At 38.8% G+C, this 20,461-nt stretch overlaps 1 protein-coding gene across 1 annotated transcript in view; it reads left to right on the forward strand.

Annotated features, from left to right (window-relative positions):
* The window catches only part of LOC128687044 (protein brother), a 75,676-nt gene that overhangs the window by 13,119 nt on the left and 42,096 nt on the right, over window positions 1-20,461 (forward strand). Inside the window, exon 3 of the mRNA XM_053774398.2 lies at window positions 17,259-17,345. Within this exon, the coding sequence (XP_053630373.2) occupies window positions 17,259-17,345 (87 nt within the window). The remainder of the gene's footprint in view (window positions 1-17,258; window positions 17,346-20,461) is intronic.

Below are 20,461 nucleotides of genomic sequence, written 5' to 3' on the forward strand. Positions count from 1 at the left end.
GGGGTAAAGGAGGTTTTGTGTGCGAGGGGCTTGGACTTCCAGCAGGCATGCGTGAGCGTGTTTGATAGGAGTGAATGGAGACAAATGGTTTTTAATACTTGACGTGCTGTTGGAGTGTGAGCAAAGTAACATTTATGAAGGGATTCAGGGAAACCGGCAGGCCGGACTTGAGTTCTGGAGATGGGAAGTACAGTGCCTGCACTCTGAAGGAGGGGTGTTAATGTTGCAGTTTAAAAACTGTAGTGTAAAGCACCCTTCTGGCAAGACAGTGATGGAGTGAATGATGGTGAAAGTTTTTCTTTTTCGGGCCACCCTGCCTTGGTGGGAATCGGCCGGTGTGATAATAAAAAAAAAAAATAAAAAAATATATATATATATATATATATATATATATATATATATATATATATATATATGGGAGATGTTAGTTAAGTGAATGTATAGGAGCCTTTGAACCAAGTGAGAGAGTAATTGTGGTAGGGGACCTGAATGCTAAAGTAGGAGAAACTTTTAGAGAGGGTGTGGTAGGTAAGTTTGAGGTGCCAGGTGTGAATGATAATGGGAGCCCTTTGATTGAACTTTGTATAGAAAGGGGTTTAGTTATAGGTAATACATATTTTAAGAAAAAGAGGATAAATAAGTATACAAGATATGATGTAGGGCGAAATGACAGTAGTTTGTTGGATTATGTATTGGTAGATAAAAGACTGTTGAGTAGACTTCAGGATGTACATGTTTATAGAGGAGCCACAGATATATCAGATCACTTTCTAGTTGTAGCTACACTGAGAGTAAAAGGTAGATGGGATACAAGGAGAATAGAAGCATCAGGGAAGAGAGAGGTGAAGGTTTATAAACTAAAAGAGGAGGCAGTTAGGGTAAGATATAAACAGCTATTGGAGGATAGATGGGCTAATGAGAGCATAGGCAATGGGGTCGAAGAGGTATGGGGTAGGTTTAAAAATGTAGTGTTAGAGTGTTCAGCAGAAGTTTGTGGTTACAGGAAAGTGGGTGCGGGAGGGAAGATGAGCGATTGGTGGAATGATGATGTGAAGAGAGTAGTAAGGGAGAAAAAGTTAGCATATGAGAAGTTTTTACAAAGTAGAAGTGATGAAAGGAGGGAAGAGTATATGGAGAAAAAGAGAGAGGTTAAGAGAGTGGTGAAGCAATGTAAAAAGAGAGCAAATGAGAGAGTGGGTGAGATGTTATCAACAAATTTTGTTGAAAATAAGAAAAAGTTTTGGAGTGAGATTAACAAGTTAAGAAAGCCTAGAGAACAAATGGATTTGTCAGTTAAAAATAGGAGAGGAGAGTTATTAAATGGAGAGTTAGAGGTATTGGGAAGATGGAGGGAATATTTTGAGGAATTGTTAAATGTTGATGAAGATAGGGAAGCTGTGATTTCGTGTATAGGGCAAGGAGGAACAACATCTTGTAGGAGTGAGGAAGAGCCAGTTGTGAGTGTGGGGAAAGTTCGTGAGGCAGTAGGTAAAATGAAAGGGGGGTAAGGCAGCCGGGATTGATGGGATAAAGAAAGAAATGTTAAAAGCAGGTGGGGATATAGTTTTGGAGTGGTTGGTGTAATTATTTAATAAATGTATGGAAGAGGGTAAGGTACCTAGGGATTGGCAGAGAGCATGCATAGTTCCTTTGTATAAAGGCAAAGGGGATAAAAGAGAGTGCAAAAATTATAGGGGGATAAGTCTGTTGAGTATACCTGGCAAAGTGTATGGTAGAGTTATTATTGAAAGAATTAAGAGTAAGACGGAGAATAGGATAGCAGATGAACAAGGAACTAAATATATTTTAGATTTGTTTACAATAATTTAATACTAAACAAACACAGTGAAATATATTTTTTTTCGTTAGGTTCAGAATGATTTTGGCGAAATTATTGCATACACAAATTTTCCTTTGTCCTATATGGCAAGATGAGCGTTGCTATTTAAGCCAAGATCGCAAGTTCTGCCTATTCGGCACGACATATATATATAGAGTCACCGTATTACAGAATGAACATAAATGAGCTGGAAAACATACAGAGAAGGATGACAAAGTTAATCGCAATTATCAAAAATCTATCCTACGAGGATAGACTTAGGGTACTGAATCTGCACTCTCTAGAAAGACGTAGAATTAGGAGGGGGATATGACTGAGATGTATAAACAGACGACAAGAATAAGTAAAGGAGGATATAAATAATGCGCTAAAAATCTAAGCAAAACAGGACTTGCAACAATGTGTTGAAGTTGGAAAAATACAGATTAAAAAAGGACATAGCAAAGCATTGGTTTGATAATAGAGTTGTAGATGAGTGCTACAAACTCCCGAGTAGCGTCACTGAAGCTAAAATCTTGTGTAGCTTTTAAAACAGGTTAGACAAATACATGAGTGGAGTGAAGGTGGACGTGACTTAGCCCTGCTTTGCTTGGACCAGCAGGCCTGCAGTAATCCTTATGTTTTAAGCCAATCTATGAAGCTCTAAGACGGTCTATTAGTTTCTTAGTTAATCTATCAAGTTTTAAACCAGTTTTTAAACTCTAAGCCAGGAATAACCTCCAGGTAACCTCCAGGCTATTGGGGTCTAGACCAGTTTATTAGGTAGGTTCTTAGAAAGTCTATCATGATCTTGTGAGTGGTGAAGACGACTTTTCCGCCCTCTCAACCCTGCCTGAGGCCATAATTCCTCGTTGACCACCTGAATAACCAGGTTGTTGCTCCTGGCGGCCTCTTGGCGCACATAGCGGGGGCAGTGATCCAGTTTCCTCTTTAAAGACTTTGATACTTGCTCCGTCAATATTTCTGATACCTGGTGATAGCAGGTAGAACTGTCTTGGAACACGGATGATGATACAATGTTCTCTTATTGTACCCTCAGTGCCCCTGCTTTTCACTGGGTTTATTTTATACTTCCTGCCATATTTCTCACCGCAGTATGTTGTTATGACAGTATGCAGATCTGGGACTAGACCCTCCAGTAACGTCCATGTACATATCAGTTATAATTCATAGCAAGTGAGAAAGACTTGCAACTTCTAAAGACGATTACTGATGTACAGTCAATGTTTCGGTGACAAATCAATTAATATCACCAAGATTCATTTCAGGAACATGACTTAACAACAATCGCAGACAGGCGATCCTAACAATGCAAGACAAGCCACAGAGGGGTGGAAATCTTCAGCTCAGGTACTTTCACACGTCTCGGTGCGTCATTAGGGTCTATGCAATGTTGCAAAAGTAGCAACAGGAGAAATGAGGGGAAGTTTTCTCAGAGTAGGGTAGCGTGAGTGACACCCGCCACAGCTCTCACATATGAGAGACACTGGTCCAATCGACACCCACCCACCCCTCCCCACATGGGGTCTACCTGGAGGGCATTCCGAGGATTAACGTCCCCAAGGTCCAGTCCACGACCAGGCCTCCCGGTGGATCAGGGCCTGATCAACGAGGCTGTTACTGCTGGCCACACGTAGTCCAACGTACTAACCACAGCCCGGCTGATCCGGCACTGACTTTAGAGCAGAAGAGAGCCTCCGAGTTCATACAGTTACGATGCACAATCCACAATATTCAAAGCTAGCCAGAGAGGTGTTCAAATGTCGTATATGAAACAAGCTGTTTAGTATGTGAAGAGAGTTACAGAAATAGCAAAAGATGAAGAACTGAACATTAAAGAGACTTACCAAGGAGGTCTTTACATGTCCTCCTACGAACCTCCACGACAAACAAGATAAAACAAGACTCACCAGAAAATGGGAGAAACTAAATTATTTTTTCTTTACACAATTCAGTTTCACAGACAAAGAACTGTTATCCTTCCTCAACTCATTTCAAAACCTAGCCTTAAGGTATACTACCCCCAGGATGCGACCCACAATAGCCAACTAACATCCAGGTACCTACTTATTGTTAGATGAATAGGGGCAGTAGGTATGAGGAAACAATCGAAGTGTGAACTTTCTAAAATTTTTAAATCTAAAGTATACTTTACTTGAGATATAGTTTTAAAAATTATCTAGACTTACTGAATGATGATGATGGGACTCAGAATGAGCACTGATGACTGAGTGAGGTTTGGTCAGAGGTGTAAGACTTCTGTATGATTTACTCCTATGTTAAAAGTCTGGAATGTACTTCCTGTACATCTAATCCCACTAGGAAGTGAACTGATATACTATATTTGAGCACAAAAAGTAGAAACCAACTTTACATAGAATGTTTCAACAACACCTCCCAAAAAGGCGACTTTAATGTGTATTACGTATTGCATGGTAAGTGATGATACCTTTGAAGAGTTTCGAGAGTTTATCTACTCTCTGAGTCCGGCCATAGGCCAGGCTCGTCTGGTGCTTGCCTGGTCAACCAGGCTGTTGCTGCTGGAGGCCCCACATGGTAACTGATTTATCACAGAAGCATTGATTGTACATCAACAAACTTCTTGAGAAGTTGCAAGTGTTTCTCACCTGCTATGATTTATATTTCTTCAAATTCAGTCATCTTTATATTAGTTCTCTTTTCTCTGATCCAGAAAGAACATTTAAATTACTCTGAGGTATTCTCAGTAGTTTAAATGATTTGTTGACTCTGTGCGGGCAGTAAACAATCTCTGTACATATTCCGGCTCTGATATCTCTCATGCCTTGAACACACCTGTAAACAATGAACGATAATCGAGACGTAAGAGCACAAGTGACTGAAACAATACCATCTAATGCCTCTGTAAGATCCGAGTAAACTATGCCTGCTTTTTGCTTTCCTACCAAATCCTTAATGACTTAATTATAGTAGTTGTGATAGACATGATCCTCCCGCTGTAAAGTACCTGGCACTTACTTGTACCTTTCCGTGTGTCATAATAATTGTTACTCATGTAATGCTTTGTTTACCACAGAGGTTCTTAACTTTTTTTACGATTACATATCTTCTCAGTAGACTGCCCAATATGTCCCCACACCCCGTTCACCAGACTGTCGACATCATCACCACCAGTCCTATTAGGTACCAGTATGACTTCAAAAGATGTCAACAACTTGGTTATACTTTACATATGGATAACTAGAAAGAGAACAGCTGAAAAATCATAAGGATTTTATCATATTTATTAATAAAAAACGGCAAATTGTTCGGATATCGAGTCCCATACCCCATTATTTATTTCCCATACCTCCAAGGGGTATGGATACCCCCGGTTAAGAACCCTTGTTTTTGCATTTAGGACGCCTTGTCTAAGACCGGCAACTATTAACAGATATATCAGATTCTATAAGCACTTGGCTCTGTTTCTTTTCACAAAATACTCTAAATATGACATACAAAGTACTTCGTATTTAAGAATCAAATTCATTTCACAGGAGAAGCCCGGTGTAAAACCGGGATACTCCTGTCAAATATATTTCTAAATAAATGTTCCCTGGAGCTTCCCTACCACTGTTAGTTACTTTCCTCTAGTGGAATACTGCTCTATACTAACAACCTACCACTGTTAGTTACTTTCCTCTAGTGGAATACTGCTCTATACTAACAACCTACCACTGTTAGTTACTTTCCTCTAGTGGCATACTGCTCTATACTAACAACCTACCACTGTAAGTTACTTTCCTCTAGTGGCATACTGCTCTATACTAACAACCTACCACTGTTAGTTACTTTCCTCTAGTGGAATACTGCTCTATACTAACAACCTACCACTGTTAGTTACTTTCCTCTAGTGGCATACTGCTCTATACTAACAACCTACCACTGTAAGTTACTTTCCTCTAGTGGCATACTGCTCTATACTAACAACCTACCACTGTTAGTTACTTTCCTCTAGTGGAATACTGCTCTATACTAACAACCTACCACTGTTAGTTACTTTCCTCTAGTGGAATACTGCTCTATACTAACAACCTACCACTGTTAGTTACTTTCCTCTAGTGGCATACTGCTCTATACTAACAACCTACCACTGTAAGTTACTTTCCTCTAGTGGCATACTGCTCTATACTAACAACCTACCACTGTAAGCCACTTTCCCCTAGTGGAATACTGCTCTATACTAACAACCTACCACTGTAAGCCACTTTCCTCTAGTGGCATACTGCTCTATACTAACAACCTACCACTGTAAGTTACTTTCCTCTAGTGGCATACTGTTCTATACTAACAACCTACCACTGTAAGTTACTTTCCCCTAGTGGAATACTGCTCTATACTAACAACCTACCACTGTAAGTTACTTTCCTCTAGTGGCATACTGTTCTATACTAACAACCTACCACTGTAAGCCACTTTCCCCTAGTGGAATACTGCTCTATACTAACAACCTACCACTGTAAGCCACTTTCCTCTAGTGGAATACTGCTCTATACTAACAACCTACCACTGTAAGCCACTTTCCCCTAGTGGAATACTGCTCTATACTAACAACCCTCTTTATAAAAAGCTATATTGCACAAGTGGAGAATGTACAGAGAACCTTCACGACTCTTATAAACTCAGTCAAATACCTAAATTACTGTCGGTATTGTATACCATCAATGACATGATGTTTCTGGATGTAGTTCAGTACGCCGCCGCCGCCGCCGCCGCTGACTGAAGAAGCAACGATAATAGTCTCACAATAATCCCCACTTTGTCAAGTGTGTCAGTGTAACATATGTAATCTGCCACGACTTTACATATGTGATGTTCTTGTAAAAACTCTAGCTTTAGTTACTGTTTGATTCTTTTCTTTACCACACGTTTGTTTGCCTTTATATTTTTTTTGTATTTTATTTAGGATTACCTTATACTACGTTATGTTACCTTTACCTTTGATATACTTTGAAGAACCATCACAGCCTGGTTGATCTGGCACCTGGTGAAGATGTTAGAATACATTAACCTATAAAAACCTATATTTAACACAATTAAATTAAACAAACAGCACAATAAGGCGCTACACTAATTTCCATTCATCTGTTACTTCATTTTCTCAACTCATTTTAACACATTGTTGTTAAAATTTGTGTTACTTTCATTCACAAGATTTTTTCCAGTATTACTAAACATGTTCATATAGTTTTTACTGTCCGTGTTAAATTAATTATACAAAATAAACACATGTGGCCAATTAGAGATCCTTGAGGCATTACTGCTGACATTTCCAACCAGGACACGTTTCCTTAGACTTTTCCTTCCAGATATAAAATCTATTATCTATTAGAAGAGTCAGCCTTATATTTCTCCTATATCTTATAGTTTAGTCTTTCATGGGAAGTCTGTCAGAAGAATTCAGTATAAATTTCAATACTATCTTCCCATTTGTTTCTTTCTTGCATAACTGATGCGACTATAGCAGCAGTATAGTGTAGCTGGTGTAGACGATGTTTGTTAGGTAGAAGGACAGAGATGGGTCAGTAAGGCTACCATTACACCTCACGTGGTAGTTACATACACCACATTTCGCGGTTTATTAGACGCATTTTTTTTTTAAATAAAATGTCTCCGAAAAGCACCGTGCGTCCTATAAACTGAAGGTCAGTGACGGGTAAGTCTCCCAGTTATGTCCGATACCGAGCCATTGAACCTAAAATAAGTCTTATAAGCCGCGAAATACGGTAACCTGTGTCACTGTATTCTTTGTAACAGCTTAACAAAGCTCCTGGAGAGCGAAACGTTGCCAAAATAAAATGCCACTACAAAAGATATGAAGGAGCTTGTATCTTAAACTATGTAGTACTTATTATCCACCTAGACACCTTTTATATTCAAGATCTCAAATTATATCTACCTTGATGATTATCACCAAGTTGTAATCCCAAAACTCTTATTATGACAACTTCTTACAAAAAACAGAAACAGGCTGAATGCTAGCGGGGGAAACCTTCTAATATTCTCTGGAGATGTCTGTACTTTATAGATATTGCTTTTTTTGTAACAAGTTGCATCTGTGGCCTTTTATCTGGTATTTTTTTTCGGTAATTCTGTCATTATTACTAAAGATCTTTCTGGTCGAAAACTCAATTGCAGAATGAGATACTTGTGCAATATTTGGTAATCTATATTGAGGAAACGTTTCGCCACACAGTGGCTTCATCAGTCCAATACAAAGAAGAACAGTGTGAAAAGAGGAGGAGTTTTAGATAATCAGTCCCTCAGCCTGGAATCGACATGTTTAGTCCATCAGTCTTGAAAAAAGTACTTTGTTCAAGACTGACTGACTCAACATAGACTCCAGGCTGAGAGACTGATTACCTCAAACTCCTCCTCATTTCCCATCGTTCTTCTTTGTATTGGACTGAAGAGAAGCCACTGGCTGGCGAAACGTTTCCTCAATAAAAATTCCCAAATACTGCACAAGTATCTCATTTTTCAACATGTTGGTTTTTAAACCAACTCGGTTGTTTTTCTGAGTGTTTTATCAACTGTTCTTAGGATCTAAATAGTAAAGACAAGACACAGGCTGCAGCACAAGTTTTTCTTCAGTTAAAGTTTGTCTCAGTGTAGAGCTTTATCAAGGTCACACAGCCAAATGTTTTCCTTATAAAAGTTTGTTCTATAATCTATATATCATCTCTACAGTGTATCCACCACAGTGAATGACACTCAGACAGACATGGTATAAACATTACACCTTTGTCTAGTTGTGCGAGAGAGAGAGAGAGAGAGAGAGAGAGAGAGAGAGAGAGAGAGAGAGAGAGAGAGAGAGAGAGAGAGAGAGAGAGAGAGAGAGAGAGAGAAAGAAAGAAAGAAAGAGAGAGAGAGAGAGAGATCAGAGGCGCTATACATGTAACATAGCAGTATCAGGTCTGGAGAGTTGTCCTACTCTCAGTTCGTCCTAGTCTTGTCATTCCACAAACACGGTACCGACGCAACATCAGCCCTTTTTGATTTTTTGAAGCATTGATAGGCAATTTAAATATTTCCACTAAGATTGATACTAAAAACTGTTATAATTATGACCATAATTTTTAAAGGGGTGGACCGGTAAGCCAGTGAAAGGTCTCGGTCAGATGACCGAAAGTTCCAACGGCGGGTCATCATCTAAGACCTGCGTCAGGAAACATCTTGTTTCCTGACGAACCTCACCTAACCTAACCTTCCTTTGTGGTTAAAAAGAAGTAGAGAAAAAGTGCCTAATTTTATCGACATAAATGAACTTTTCATATTTAAAAATTAAGGCAGTATTACCAAGGTGTGTGTTGTAACACTACCATGGTTGCTCTCTCAAGACTCTCGTCTCACAGTATTACCAAGGTATGTGTTGTAACACTACCATGGTTGCTCTCTCAAGACTCTCGTCTCACAGTATTACCAAGGTGTGTGTTGTAACACTACCATGGTTGCTCTCTCAAGACTCTCGTCTCACAGTATTACCAAGATATGTGTTGTAACACTACCATGGTTGCTCTCTCAAGACTCTCGTCTCACAGTATTACCAAGGTGTGTGTTGTAACACTACCATGGTTGCTCTCTCAAGACTCTCGTCTCACAGTATTACCAAGGTATGTGTTGTAACACTTACTACCACTACCATGGTTGCTCTCTCAAGACTCTCGTCTCACAGTATTACCAAGGTGTGTGTTGTAACACTACCATGGTTGCTCTCTCAAGACTCTCGTCTCACAGTATTACCAAGGTGTGTGTTGTAACACTACCATGGTTGCTCTCTCAAGACTCTCGTCTCACAGTATTACCAAGGTGTGTGTTGTAACACTACCATGGTTGCTCTCTCAAGACTCTCGTCTCACAGTATTACCAAGGTATGTGTTGTAACACTTACTACCATGGTGTTGTAACACTACCATGGTTGCTCTCTCAAGACTCTCGTCTCACAGTATTACCAAGGTATGTGTTGTAACACTTACTACCACTACCATGGTTGCTCTCTCAAGACTCTCGTCTCACAGTATTACCAAGGTATGTGTTGTAACACTTACTACCATGGTTGCTCTCTCAAGACTCTCGTCTCACAGTATTACCAAGGTATGTGTTGTAACACTTACTACCACTACCATGGTTGCTCTCTCAAGACTCTCGTCTCACAGTATTACCAAGGTATGTGTTGTAACACTTACCACCATGGTTGCTCTCCCAATCTCCCAAGACTCTCGTCTCACAGCTTTTCTGAAAAAAAAATAAAATTTGAGTGTAATTAGGTGGAGTGTCTATGTCGCGATTAGCAAACAGAGGATCAAGCCTGCATGAACCACGTGGGTTTAGCGCTAAACATACAATAGATCATTTACATCGATAATGCTATGTAAACCACAGTCATTGAATATTATTATTATTATTATTATTTAGAGGAAGTGCTAAATCAGTAGGGGGTTATGCAGTGCTTGGGTAAAGGTTATTATCTTCACAAAAAAGCGCCAGACCGGCGAGGCTCATTCATAAGTGCTCTCTTATCTATCTAATGAAACACTGTAGAAACATTACAGAAACAAACACTGCAGAAACACTACAGAAACAACCACTACTGCAGCACTACAGAAAAAACATTACTGCAACATTACAGAAACAAACATTACTGCAACACTACAGAAAAAACATTACTGCAACATTACAGAAACAAACATTACTGCAACACTACAGAAAAAACACTACTGCAACACTACAGAAACAAACACTACTGCAACACTACAGAAAAAACATTACTGCAACACTACAGAAAAAACATTACTGCAACACTACAGAAACAAACATTACTGCAACACTACAGAAACAAACACTACTGCAACACTACAGAAAAAACATTACTGCAACACTACAGAAAAAACATTACTGCAACACTACAGAAAAAACATTACTGCAACACTACAGAAACAAACATTACTGCAACACTACAGAAACAAATACTACTGCAACACTACAGAAAAAACATTACTGCAACACTACAGAAAAAATATTACTGCAACACTACAGAAACAAACATTACTGCAACACTACAGAAACAAATACTACTGCAACACTACAGAAAAAACACTACTGCAACACTACAGAAAAAACATTACTGCAACACTACAGAAAAAACATTACTGCAACACTACAGAAACAAAAATTACTGCAACACTACAGAAAAAACATTACTGCAACACTACAGAAACAAACACTACTGCAACACTACAGAAACAAATATTACTGCAACACTACAGAAAAAACATTACTGCAACACTATAGAAACAAACATTACTGCAACACTACACAAATAAGCACTACTGCAACACTACAGAAACAAACACTACTGCAACACTACAGAAACAAACACTACTACAACACTACAGAAACAAACACTACTGCAACACTACAGAAACAAACACTACTACAACACTACAGAAACAAACATTACTGCAACACTACAGAAACAAACGTTACTGCAACACTACACAAACAAACACTACTGCAACACTACACAAATAAACACTACAGAAACAAACTTTACTGCAACACTACAGAAACAAACACTGCAGAAACAAACACTACAGAAACAAACACTACTGCAACACTACAGAAACAAACACTACTGCAGCACTACAGAAACAAACACTACTGCAACATTACAGAAACAATCACTACTGCAACACTAGAAAAACACAGTATGCAGCAACACTACAGAAACACAGTATGCAGCAACACTACAGAAACACAGTATCAGTAACACTACAGAAACACAGTATGCAGCAACACTACAGAAACAAAGTATGCAGCAACACTACAGAAACACAGTATGCAGCAACACTACAGAAACACAGTATGCAGCAACACTACAGAAACACAGTATGCAGCAACACTACAAAAACACAGTATGCAGCAACACTACAGTTTAAGTAACACTATACGCAGGGAAACTCAAACAAAACTAGTTTTTCAATTTCTAACAGGTCAGTTAATTAAGTCATTTTTCTCCTAAGGTAAGTCCTTTTTCTCCTAAGATTAATCAAGATCATTTTTCTCCAAGGACTTAATCACATCCCATTTTTACGTGACTTGATTAATTTTATTCTCATTGTATTCCCTGTTGGATGTACTTCTAACATTAGGTTAATTTTCTGTATATTTTCTGCATAATATTATTTTATATCAAGTTTGTTGTTTTGCTCAATCTGATATAATTTAAACTTACCATTATAACTTGAAGAGTATGTAAAACATCACTGAATGAGTAATTCACTTCTCATCTTATCACACTTTTGTTTTTACATTGACCTGATTTCTCCATAATGAGAGTGTGATGGTCAATCATTTTGTGGTTAAGAAGAGCTATTTTTGTGTGTACTTCATGTGAGGCTATTAATGTTGTGTGGTTTTTGTGTGGTTGTGTAAAACATGTAAGATCATCAGTGATTGTTTTCCTGTGGGAAGGTTGTACACACACACACACACGATAAGGCTCTTGGAGTAGGGAAAGTGTGAACCTAGTAGGGACCAGCAAAGAGGCGGGGCCAGGAACTATGAATCGACCACTGCAACCACAAATAGGTGAGTACACACACACCCACATTCTCTCTCTCTCTCTCTCTCTCTCTCAAGAAATCTTCGTTAGAGTTCCTCACGTGAGAGTGATCGGGGAAATTGCAAAATATCGTAGAAATGAGTCAACTAGTGGAGTGGACGGGGCATTTTTAACAGTGAGAATCATCGTCCCCGCGCTCCGGTCTCACACTAGACATCCTAAACTGGAAAGGTAACAGTATATTAATTTGAATTATTAAGAAACAGGAAAGTAACGAGGTACACTAAATATAAATAAATACGTTTAAGATTCACCTGTCATCTGATATACTGATGAGAGAAGAAAAGTCCAACAGTTGTGACAGAGTGCAGTGTGAACAATGATGGGAGGTACAGTACCCTAAGAGAATAATGTCACCATCGGGATGCCTCACAGATTCTTGCTTGCACCCATAATGTTTCCAATTTAAATAAACAGCTTGCCAGAAGGACTGTAAAATGATACTAACACATTTCCGGATGACATGAAGATTGTTTGCAAAATAAAAGAAAAACTGTGTATCAATGTAAGAAAACCTGACTGAGAACGTGGAGTGATAGAACGATGATAGAATTTAGTGTGAATGAAAGTCCTTTAATAGAAGTACAATGAAAACATGCCACGTGAAGATTAGAGAGTAATAAAATATTAGAGGCATTAAAAAATAGAAAGACCCAGAAGTCATAATTAACAAAACAATATCAACGGAACATATAAATGAATTTGTGAGAAACTCTCATAGTGAGAAACTCTCATAAGACACTGGCCAACTTTATGATGCATTTTAGCTATATCGATGAGGAAATGTTGAAAATAACTGTTAACAACATAAGTCTGGCCAACACTGTAACACGCAGCTGTGGCAGCACTTACAAAAACGTGTGGATACAACGAGTTCAAAAACGAACTACAAAATGACTGACAGAAGTAAAAGATATGAATTATGAAGAAAGCCCCTTGTTATGCAGAGCATTTCGGGCAAATTAGATAAATTTTTGTCCCAGGATGCGACCCACACCAGTCGACTAACACCCAGGTACCCATTTTACTGCTAGGTAAACATGGACAGCAGGTGTCTTACGGAAACAGGTCCTAATGTTCCCACCAGTACCGGGGATTGAATGACGGACCTCATGTGTGAGCTGAATGCGCTACCACTCCAGCTACTTAGATGAGTTCCGAGAGTTTTTCCAGTAGCGGAGGCCGGTCTTGGGCCAGGCTTGTCTGGTGTTTGCCTGGTCAATCAGGCTGTTGCTGCTGGCGGCCCACTGTCCCACCTATCCATCATAGCCTGGTTGATCTAATATGGAAGACTTCTGAGCACCATCAACAAGGTCATACCGCATCACAAGTGAAGGAAGATAACTAACTGCTACACAAACAAGCTACTCCCTCAGTCAGGTGCACAAGAAGACTCCATATGTACAGAACTAGGTATGACAGAGTTAAAATTAAATGATCGAAAGTGAAGCCCAGAAACTTAAGTTCAAAGTAAATAAATATATAAAATAATCAAGAAAGATTCAGGAAAAGAGAATCTTACTTTACCAAATTAAACTATAAGATAAGATGAGTGAAATCAGTAAGGAAGAAAACAGAGGCGGACGGACTGTATATCTCTCGACTACTCGGCCTCACACGGTGCCACAAGAATCTTATACATAAACGGGAGAAACATTGGAATGATTGAAGGGAATACAATAACTGATAAGGGAATGCCTAACAACTCAAGCTATACAGTTTTAAGTGACAACTTTCCTCAAGCTATACAGTTTTAAGTGACAACTTTCCTCAAGCTATACAGTTTTAAGTGACAACTTTCCTCAAGATATACAGTTTTAAGTGACAACTTTCCTCAAGCTATACAGTTTTAAGTGACAACTTTCCTCAAGCTATACAGTTTTAAGTGACAACTTTCCTCAAGCTATACAGTTTTAAGTGACAACTTTCCTCAAGCTATACAGTTTTAAGTGACAACTTTCCTCAAGATATACAGTTTTAAGTGACAACTTTCCTCAAGCTATACAGTTTTAAGTGACAACTTTCCTCAAGCTATACAGTTTTAAGTGACAACTTTCCTCAAGCTATACAGTTTTAAGTGACAACTTTCTCAACGTCACTAAAATGCTAAACATTAGCTTTATTTTGCATTATCCTCTTTATTCACATCAGTTTTTTCCAATCTTCCCAAATATACATATATAGATAACAATTCACTTCAATCAAACTTTTTAACCCTAATAATCAACTGACACCTAAAGTAAATCTCACAATTATAAATTACAAATTTTCCAACACTGAAAATGAATTTAATTAGATTCTCTTATTTTTATTTAAATACAATTCTAAATTGAAAAATATTTTTTCCCCGATTCCCACAAAATCATTAATGATTTTGCTCAAAATCATAAATGATTTTGCTCTATTTCTTTTTAAATTTTGTGACCACCTATTAACATCTTTCATAAAATGTTTGATTTCGAAAAATTATGTAAAAAACTTCACGGCAACTTAAAATTTTAGTTCTAAATATACAAGAATATATATATATATATATATATATATATATATATATATATATATATATATATATATATATATATATATATATATATATATATGTATATATATATATATATATATATATATATATATATATATATATATATATATATATATATATATATATATATATATAAGTAGAGAGAGAGAGAGAGAGAGAGAGAGAGAGAAAGAAGTATCATTGGGGAGGTGTTAAGATAGAGATAAGTACATATTGGTAAGAGGTCTTCCTACGAGGTTTAAACCTTAATCACATCTTTATCTTAGTGTTTGTAGATGATGCAAGTTTAGTGAGATGACTGTTTTCTTGCCACCTTTGTGGAGTGGAGATATATATGTTATTTTCAATGACTGTGGGGTGACTTCTGGGTCTGGAGTCTCTCTCTGTTTTTAAGCTATGTGGTAATGATTTTTTTGTTTTTAATTTCAATGAATACTGAGTTTGACGAGTGTGGAGGTGAGTCAGAGTGAGTGTGAGAACCACCACCCTGGGATTGGGGAGTGTTCACGTGTGTATGTACGAGGATGGCAGGCACAAACATATTTAATTAATAATGCACAATGGCAGTTTATTGGGTGACCGAGAAATAACACACAGTATGTACATTATAGAAATTATTCGCACACAAAAGTTTGACAATAACGGTGATACTTCCCCAGACTGCATCCTGAGTGCACTGTAGCAAAGGTTATCACTAGTGCAGCATTAACCAACACAATATTACAACCATATGCAACACATCACTGTCAATGCACCAATATGTATCACTCCTACAGCTACAAGTAACACATCACTATTTACTAGAATACAAATCCCACGCAACAATCACTGTAACGAAATCACTAAATATCATAGCGCAACACTAAGTGTCATCATTATCACGAGACATCCCCGTTACTCCTTAGAGAGGATGACGGGAGGGAGTAAAGACTGGCTGTCTGCTGGCAACTTGTGCTGTGTGGCCGACCAACTAAGCAACAACGATGAACTGCGACCAATATCCTCATTCCTTGCCACTTGGTAGTTCAGGAATCGTGATTCCTTGCACTGCTCCCTATTCCTTGTTAACTGACGGCTAACGGCTGGCAGCTGGGGTTGGTTGGCTAAAGGGGGTTTAAAGCCTGTCGACTACATGAGCGTCATTAAGGCTGCATGGAACCTCTTCACCACATACAAATAAATCCACTGAGAAAAATACACCTCCTGTGTCGCTGGTGTTACTACCTGGTGTTACTACCGGGCCGCGGGGGCGTTGACCCCCGGAACTCTCTCCAGGTAAACTACTACTACTAGAGTTTAGGTAAAACTCTTAGAGGGTGAGCCATGGGTTCAAACCCCACCCGTTCCGTGGTTTGAAGGTTTTTAAGAGGAAGATTTTAGTGGTAGAGAGAGAGAGCCAGCGCTGTGCTATCCCCCTGCCGTATACACGGCAGAGAGTGCTGTATTTGGTTAGCTGAAAACATCCATTCACAGTAATGAGGATCATTTAATCACTCTTAACAACCAATCAGGAAGTTGCAGCTGCTGGCAGCCTCCTTATTGGCCGAATAAGTCTACGCCAAACGTTGAAACGTGTTTTCCGCCAAAACCCGGTTCTACCATTGGTAACTTTATCCTGAGCAAGCTGCCAATCATCATCGTGTTTGTAACACGATGATGATTGGCATTGTATTTTTTTTTCAAAGTGGAGTGAGAGTTGAATGTTGTTAGAAATTTCGAAGGATGACCCTGTGTATGAACCGCCGTTGGAGCTTTTGTTCATCTGACCGAGGCCTTCCGCTGGCTTACCGGTCCACCCTTTTAAAAATTATGGTCATATTTATAACCATTTTTATTAATTAGTGTATGAACCAGACTATGAACCAATGTAGCAACCATTACATGGACCAGTGTATGAACCAATGTAGCAACCATTACATGAACCAGTGTATGAACCAATGTAGCAACCATTACATGGACCAGTGTATGAACCAATGTAGCAACCATTACATGAACCAGTGTATGAACCAATGTAGCAACCATTACATGAACCAGTGTATGAACCAATGTAGCAACCATTACATGAACCAGTGTAGCAACCAATACATGAACGAATATATGAACCACTGTATCAACCATTGTATTAGGCAGTGTATAAATCAGTGTTTGAACCCGTGTATAAACAACTGTATGAACCCGTGTACGAAGCAACGCATAGCACGGTGTCATGAATAACCTTGTATGTTTCACAGCAGGTCCGCTACACGGGTTATCGAGACCGGCCTGTGGAAGAGCGTCGACAGAAGTGCCAAAGTCAGTGCAGAGACGGATATACGGAAATCGTGAGTATACCCACTCTGTATACGTCTCTGAGAGTATATTTGTAGTTTGTACAAGTATTTAGCGCATACTGCCACCACAGATAGATCTGTTTTTGTGTGTGGTTTAGGGAAGGGGGTGTGAGGGAAGATTATTATTATTATTATTATTATGATAGTTGTTGTTGCTCGAAAGAACACCAGAGTTCTTATGATGGAGGGAACACCAGTGTTGTTATAAAGGAATGGAGGGAACACCAGTGTTGTTATAAAGGAATGGAGGTAAAACAAGTGTTGCGTGTGAAGGAGGGAACACCAGTGTTCCGTATGTTGGAAATTAATCCCAGTGTTTCGCCACCATTGTTGGGGCGATACATCGCCTGGAAATTCAAAGGAAGCAACGCAACAACACAGCTTCTCCGAAGAGGTAAAACCAAGACGACAGCAGGAACGACAAAACGCTCCGGGATGACTTGGATAAATTGCCGTTTAACGTCGACAAATGTAAGTTCTTAAGCTCTGGGAGAGAGAATAATGCCAGCGCTTATGACGTCAATAATATAAAACTTGACAAAACACAGCGTGTAAAAAAGGTGTAGACTGTAGTTACTAGAAACCTGAAGCCTTGGTACATGAGTGCTGGTAATGAAGATACTGTATTCTGCAGCTGTGTTTCAAGAGGTGCACGTAATGCAAGCCTGGGAAAGGTTATATGCACAGACAAGTGCGTGTCTCTCACTGTATATACACTGAGAGGTTAGCATCTCTTAGTGTATATATACAGAGATGCGCGTCTCTATACTGAGAGGTTAGCATCTCTTAGTGTATATATACAGAGATGCGTGTCTCTATACTGAGAGGTTAGCATCTCTTAGTGTATATACATAGAGATGCGTGTCTCTCACTGTATATACATTGATAGGTTCCATCCCTCAGTGTATATACGAAAAGAGGTGCATGTCTCTCAGTGTATATACCAAAAAAATTATGTTTGTATGTAATACAAGCGCGGGAAAACTTATACATGAAGAGGTGCGCATCTCTGAGTTAATATACCACCAGATGTGTGTCTCTCAGTTTATATACCACCAGATGTGTGTCTCTCAGTTTATATACCACCAGATGTGTGTCTCTCAGTTTATATACTACCAGATGTGTGTGTCTCTCAGTTTATATACTACCAGATGTGTGTGTCTCTCAGTTTATATACTACCAGATGTGTGTCTCTCAGTTTATATACTACCAGATGTGTGTGTCTCAGTTTATATACTACCAGATGTGTGTGTCTCAGTTTATATACTACCAGATGTGTGCGTCTCAGTTTATATACCGCCAGATGTGTGTGTCTCAGTTTATATACCGCCAGATGTGTGTGTCTCAGTTTATATACCGCCAGATGTGTGTGTCTCAGTTTATATACCACCAGATGTGTGTGTCTCAGTTTATATACCGCCAGATGTGTGTCTCTCAGTTTATATACCGCCAGATGTGTGTGTCTCAGTTTATATACTACCAGATGTGTGTGTCTCTCAGTTTATATACCGCCAGATGTGTGTGTCTCAGTTTATATACTACCAGATGTGTGTGTCTCAGTTTATATACTACCAGATGTGTGCGTGTCTCAGTTTATATACAGCCAGATGTGTGTGTGTCTCAGTTTATATACTACCAGATGTGTGTGTCTCAGTTTATATACTACCAGATGTGTGTGTCTCTCAGTTTATATACCGCCAGATGTGTGTGTCTCAGTTTATGTACCACCAGATGTGTCTGTCTCTCAGTTTATATACCGCCAGATGTGTCTGTCAGTTTATATACTACCAGATTGTGTGTGTCTCTCAGTTTATATACCACCAGATGTGTGTGTCTCAGTTTATATACCGCCAGATGTGTGTGTCTCAGTTTATATACCGCCAGATGTGTGTCTCTCAGTTTATATACTACCAGATGTGTGTGTCTCAGTTTATATACTACCAGATGTGTGTGTCTCTCAGTTTATATACTACCAGATGTGTGTGTCTCTCAGTTTATATACTACCAGATGTGTGTGTCTCTCAGTTTATATACCACCAGATGTGTGTGTGTCTCAGTTTATATACCACCAGATGTGTGTGTGTCTCAGTTTATATACCGCCAGATGTGTGCGTCTCTCAGTTTATATACCGCCAGATGTGCGTCTCTCAGTTTATATACCGCCAGATGTGTGTCTCAGTTTATATACCGCCAGATGTATGTGTGTCTCAGTTTATATACCGCCAGATGTGCGTCTCAGTTTATATACCGCCAGATGTGTGTCTCAGTTTATATACCGCCAGATGTGTGTGTGTCTCAGTTTATATACCGCCAGATGTGTGTGTCTCTCAGTTTATATACCGCCAGATGTGTGTGTCTCTCAGTTTATATACTACCAGATGTGTGTGTCTCTCAGTTTATATACTACCAGATGTGTGTGTCTCTCAGTTTATATACTACCAGATGTGTGTGTCTCTCAGTTTATATACTACCAGATGTGTGTGTCTCTCAGTTTATATACTACCAGATGTGTGTGTCTTTCAGTAAACATACAGCGAGAAGTATCTCTCGAGATGAGTGTGTCTTTCATAAACATACAAGCGTGAGAAGAGGAGTGTATCTGTCGAGATGAGTGTTATATATGCCAGAGGAGTTATCTGTGTGTATATCGAGGAGTGTATCTGTGTATATAAAAAATATCAAGCGTGATATAAAGAGGAGTGTATCTGTGTATCTGTGTGTATATATGCCAAGAGGAGTGTATCTGTGTGTATATATGCCAAGAGGAGTGTATCTGTGTGTATATATGCCAAGAGGAGTATATCTGTGTGTATATATGCCAAGAGGAGTGTATCTGTGTGTATATATGCCAAGAGGAGTATATCTTTGTGTATATATGCCAAGAGGAGTGTATCTTTGTGTATATATACCAAGTGTGTATCAGTATATATACACCAAGAGGTGTATATCTTTGTATATACAACAACAGGTGTGTGTGTGTGTGTGCTTTATTTCTAGAAGTACATGTACAAGGTATACAGACCAAAGCTGACATCAATGACATACTACTATAGAAAGTCCCTTGTTATGCTGAGCATTTCGGGCAAATTAGGTCAGTTTTGTCCCAG

The sequence above is a fragment of the Cherax quadricarinatus genome, chromosome 7 (genome assembly GCF_038502225.1).
Source record: "Cherax quadricarinatus isolate ZL_2023a chromosome 7, ASM3850222v1, whole genome shotgun sequence".
NCBI classification, from domain to species: Eukaryota; Metazoa; Arthropoda; class Malacostraca; order Decapoda; family Parastacidae; genus Cherax; species Cherax quadricarinatus.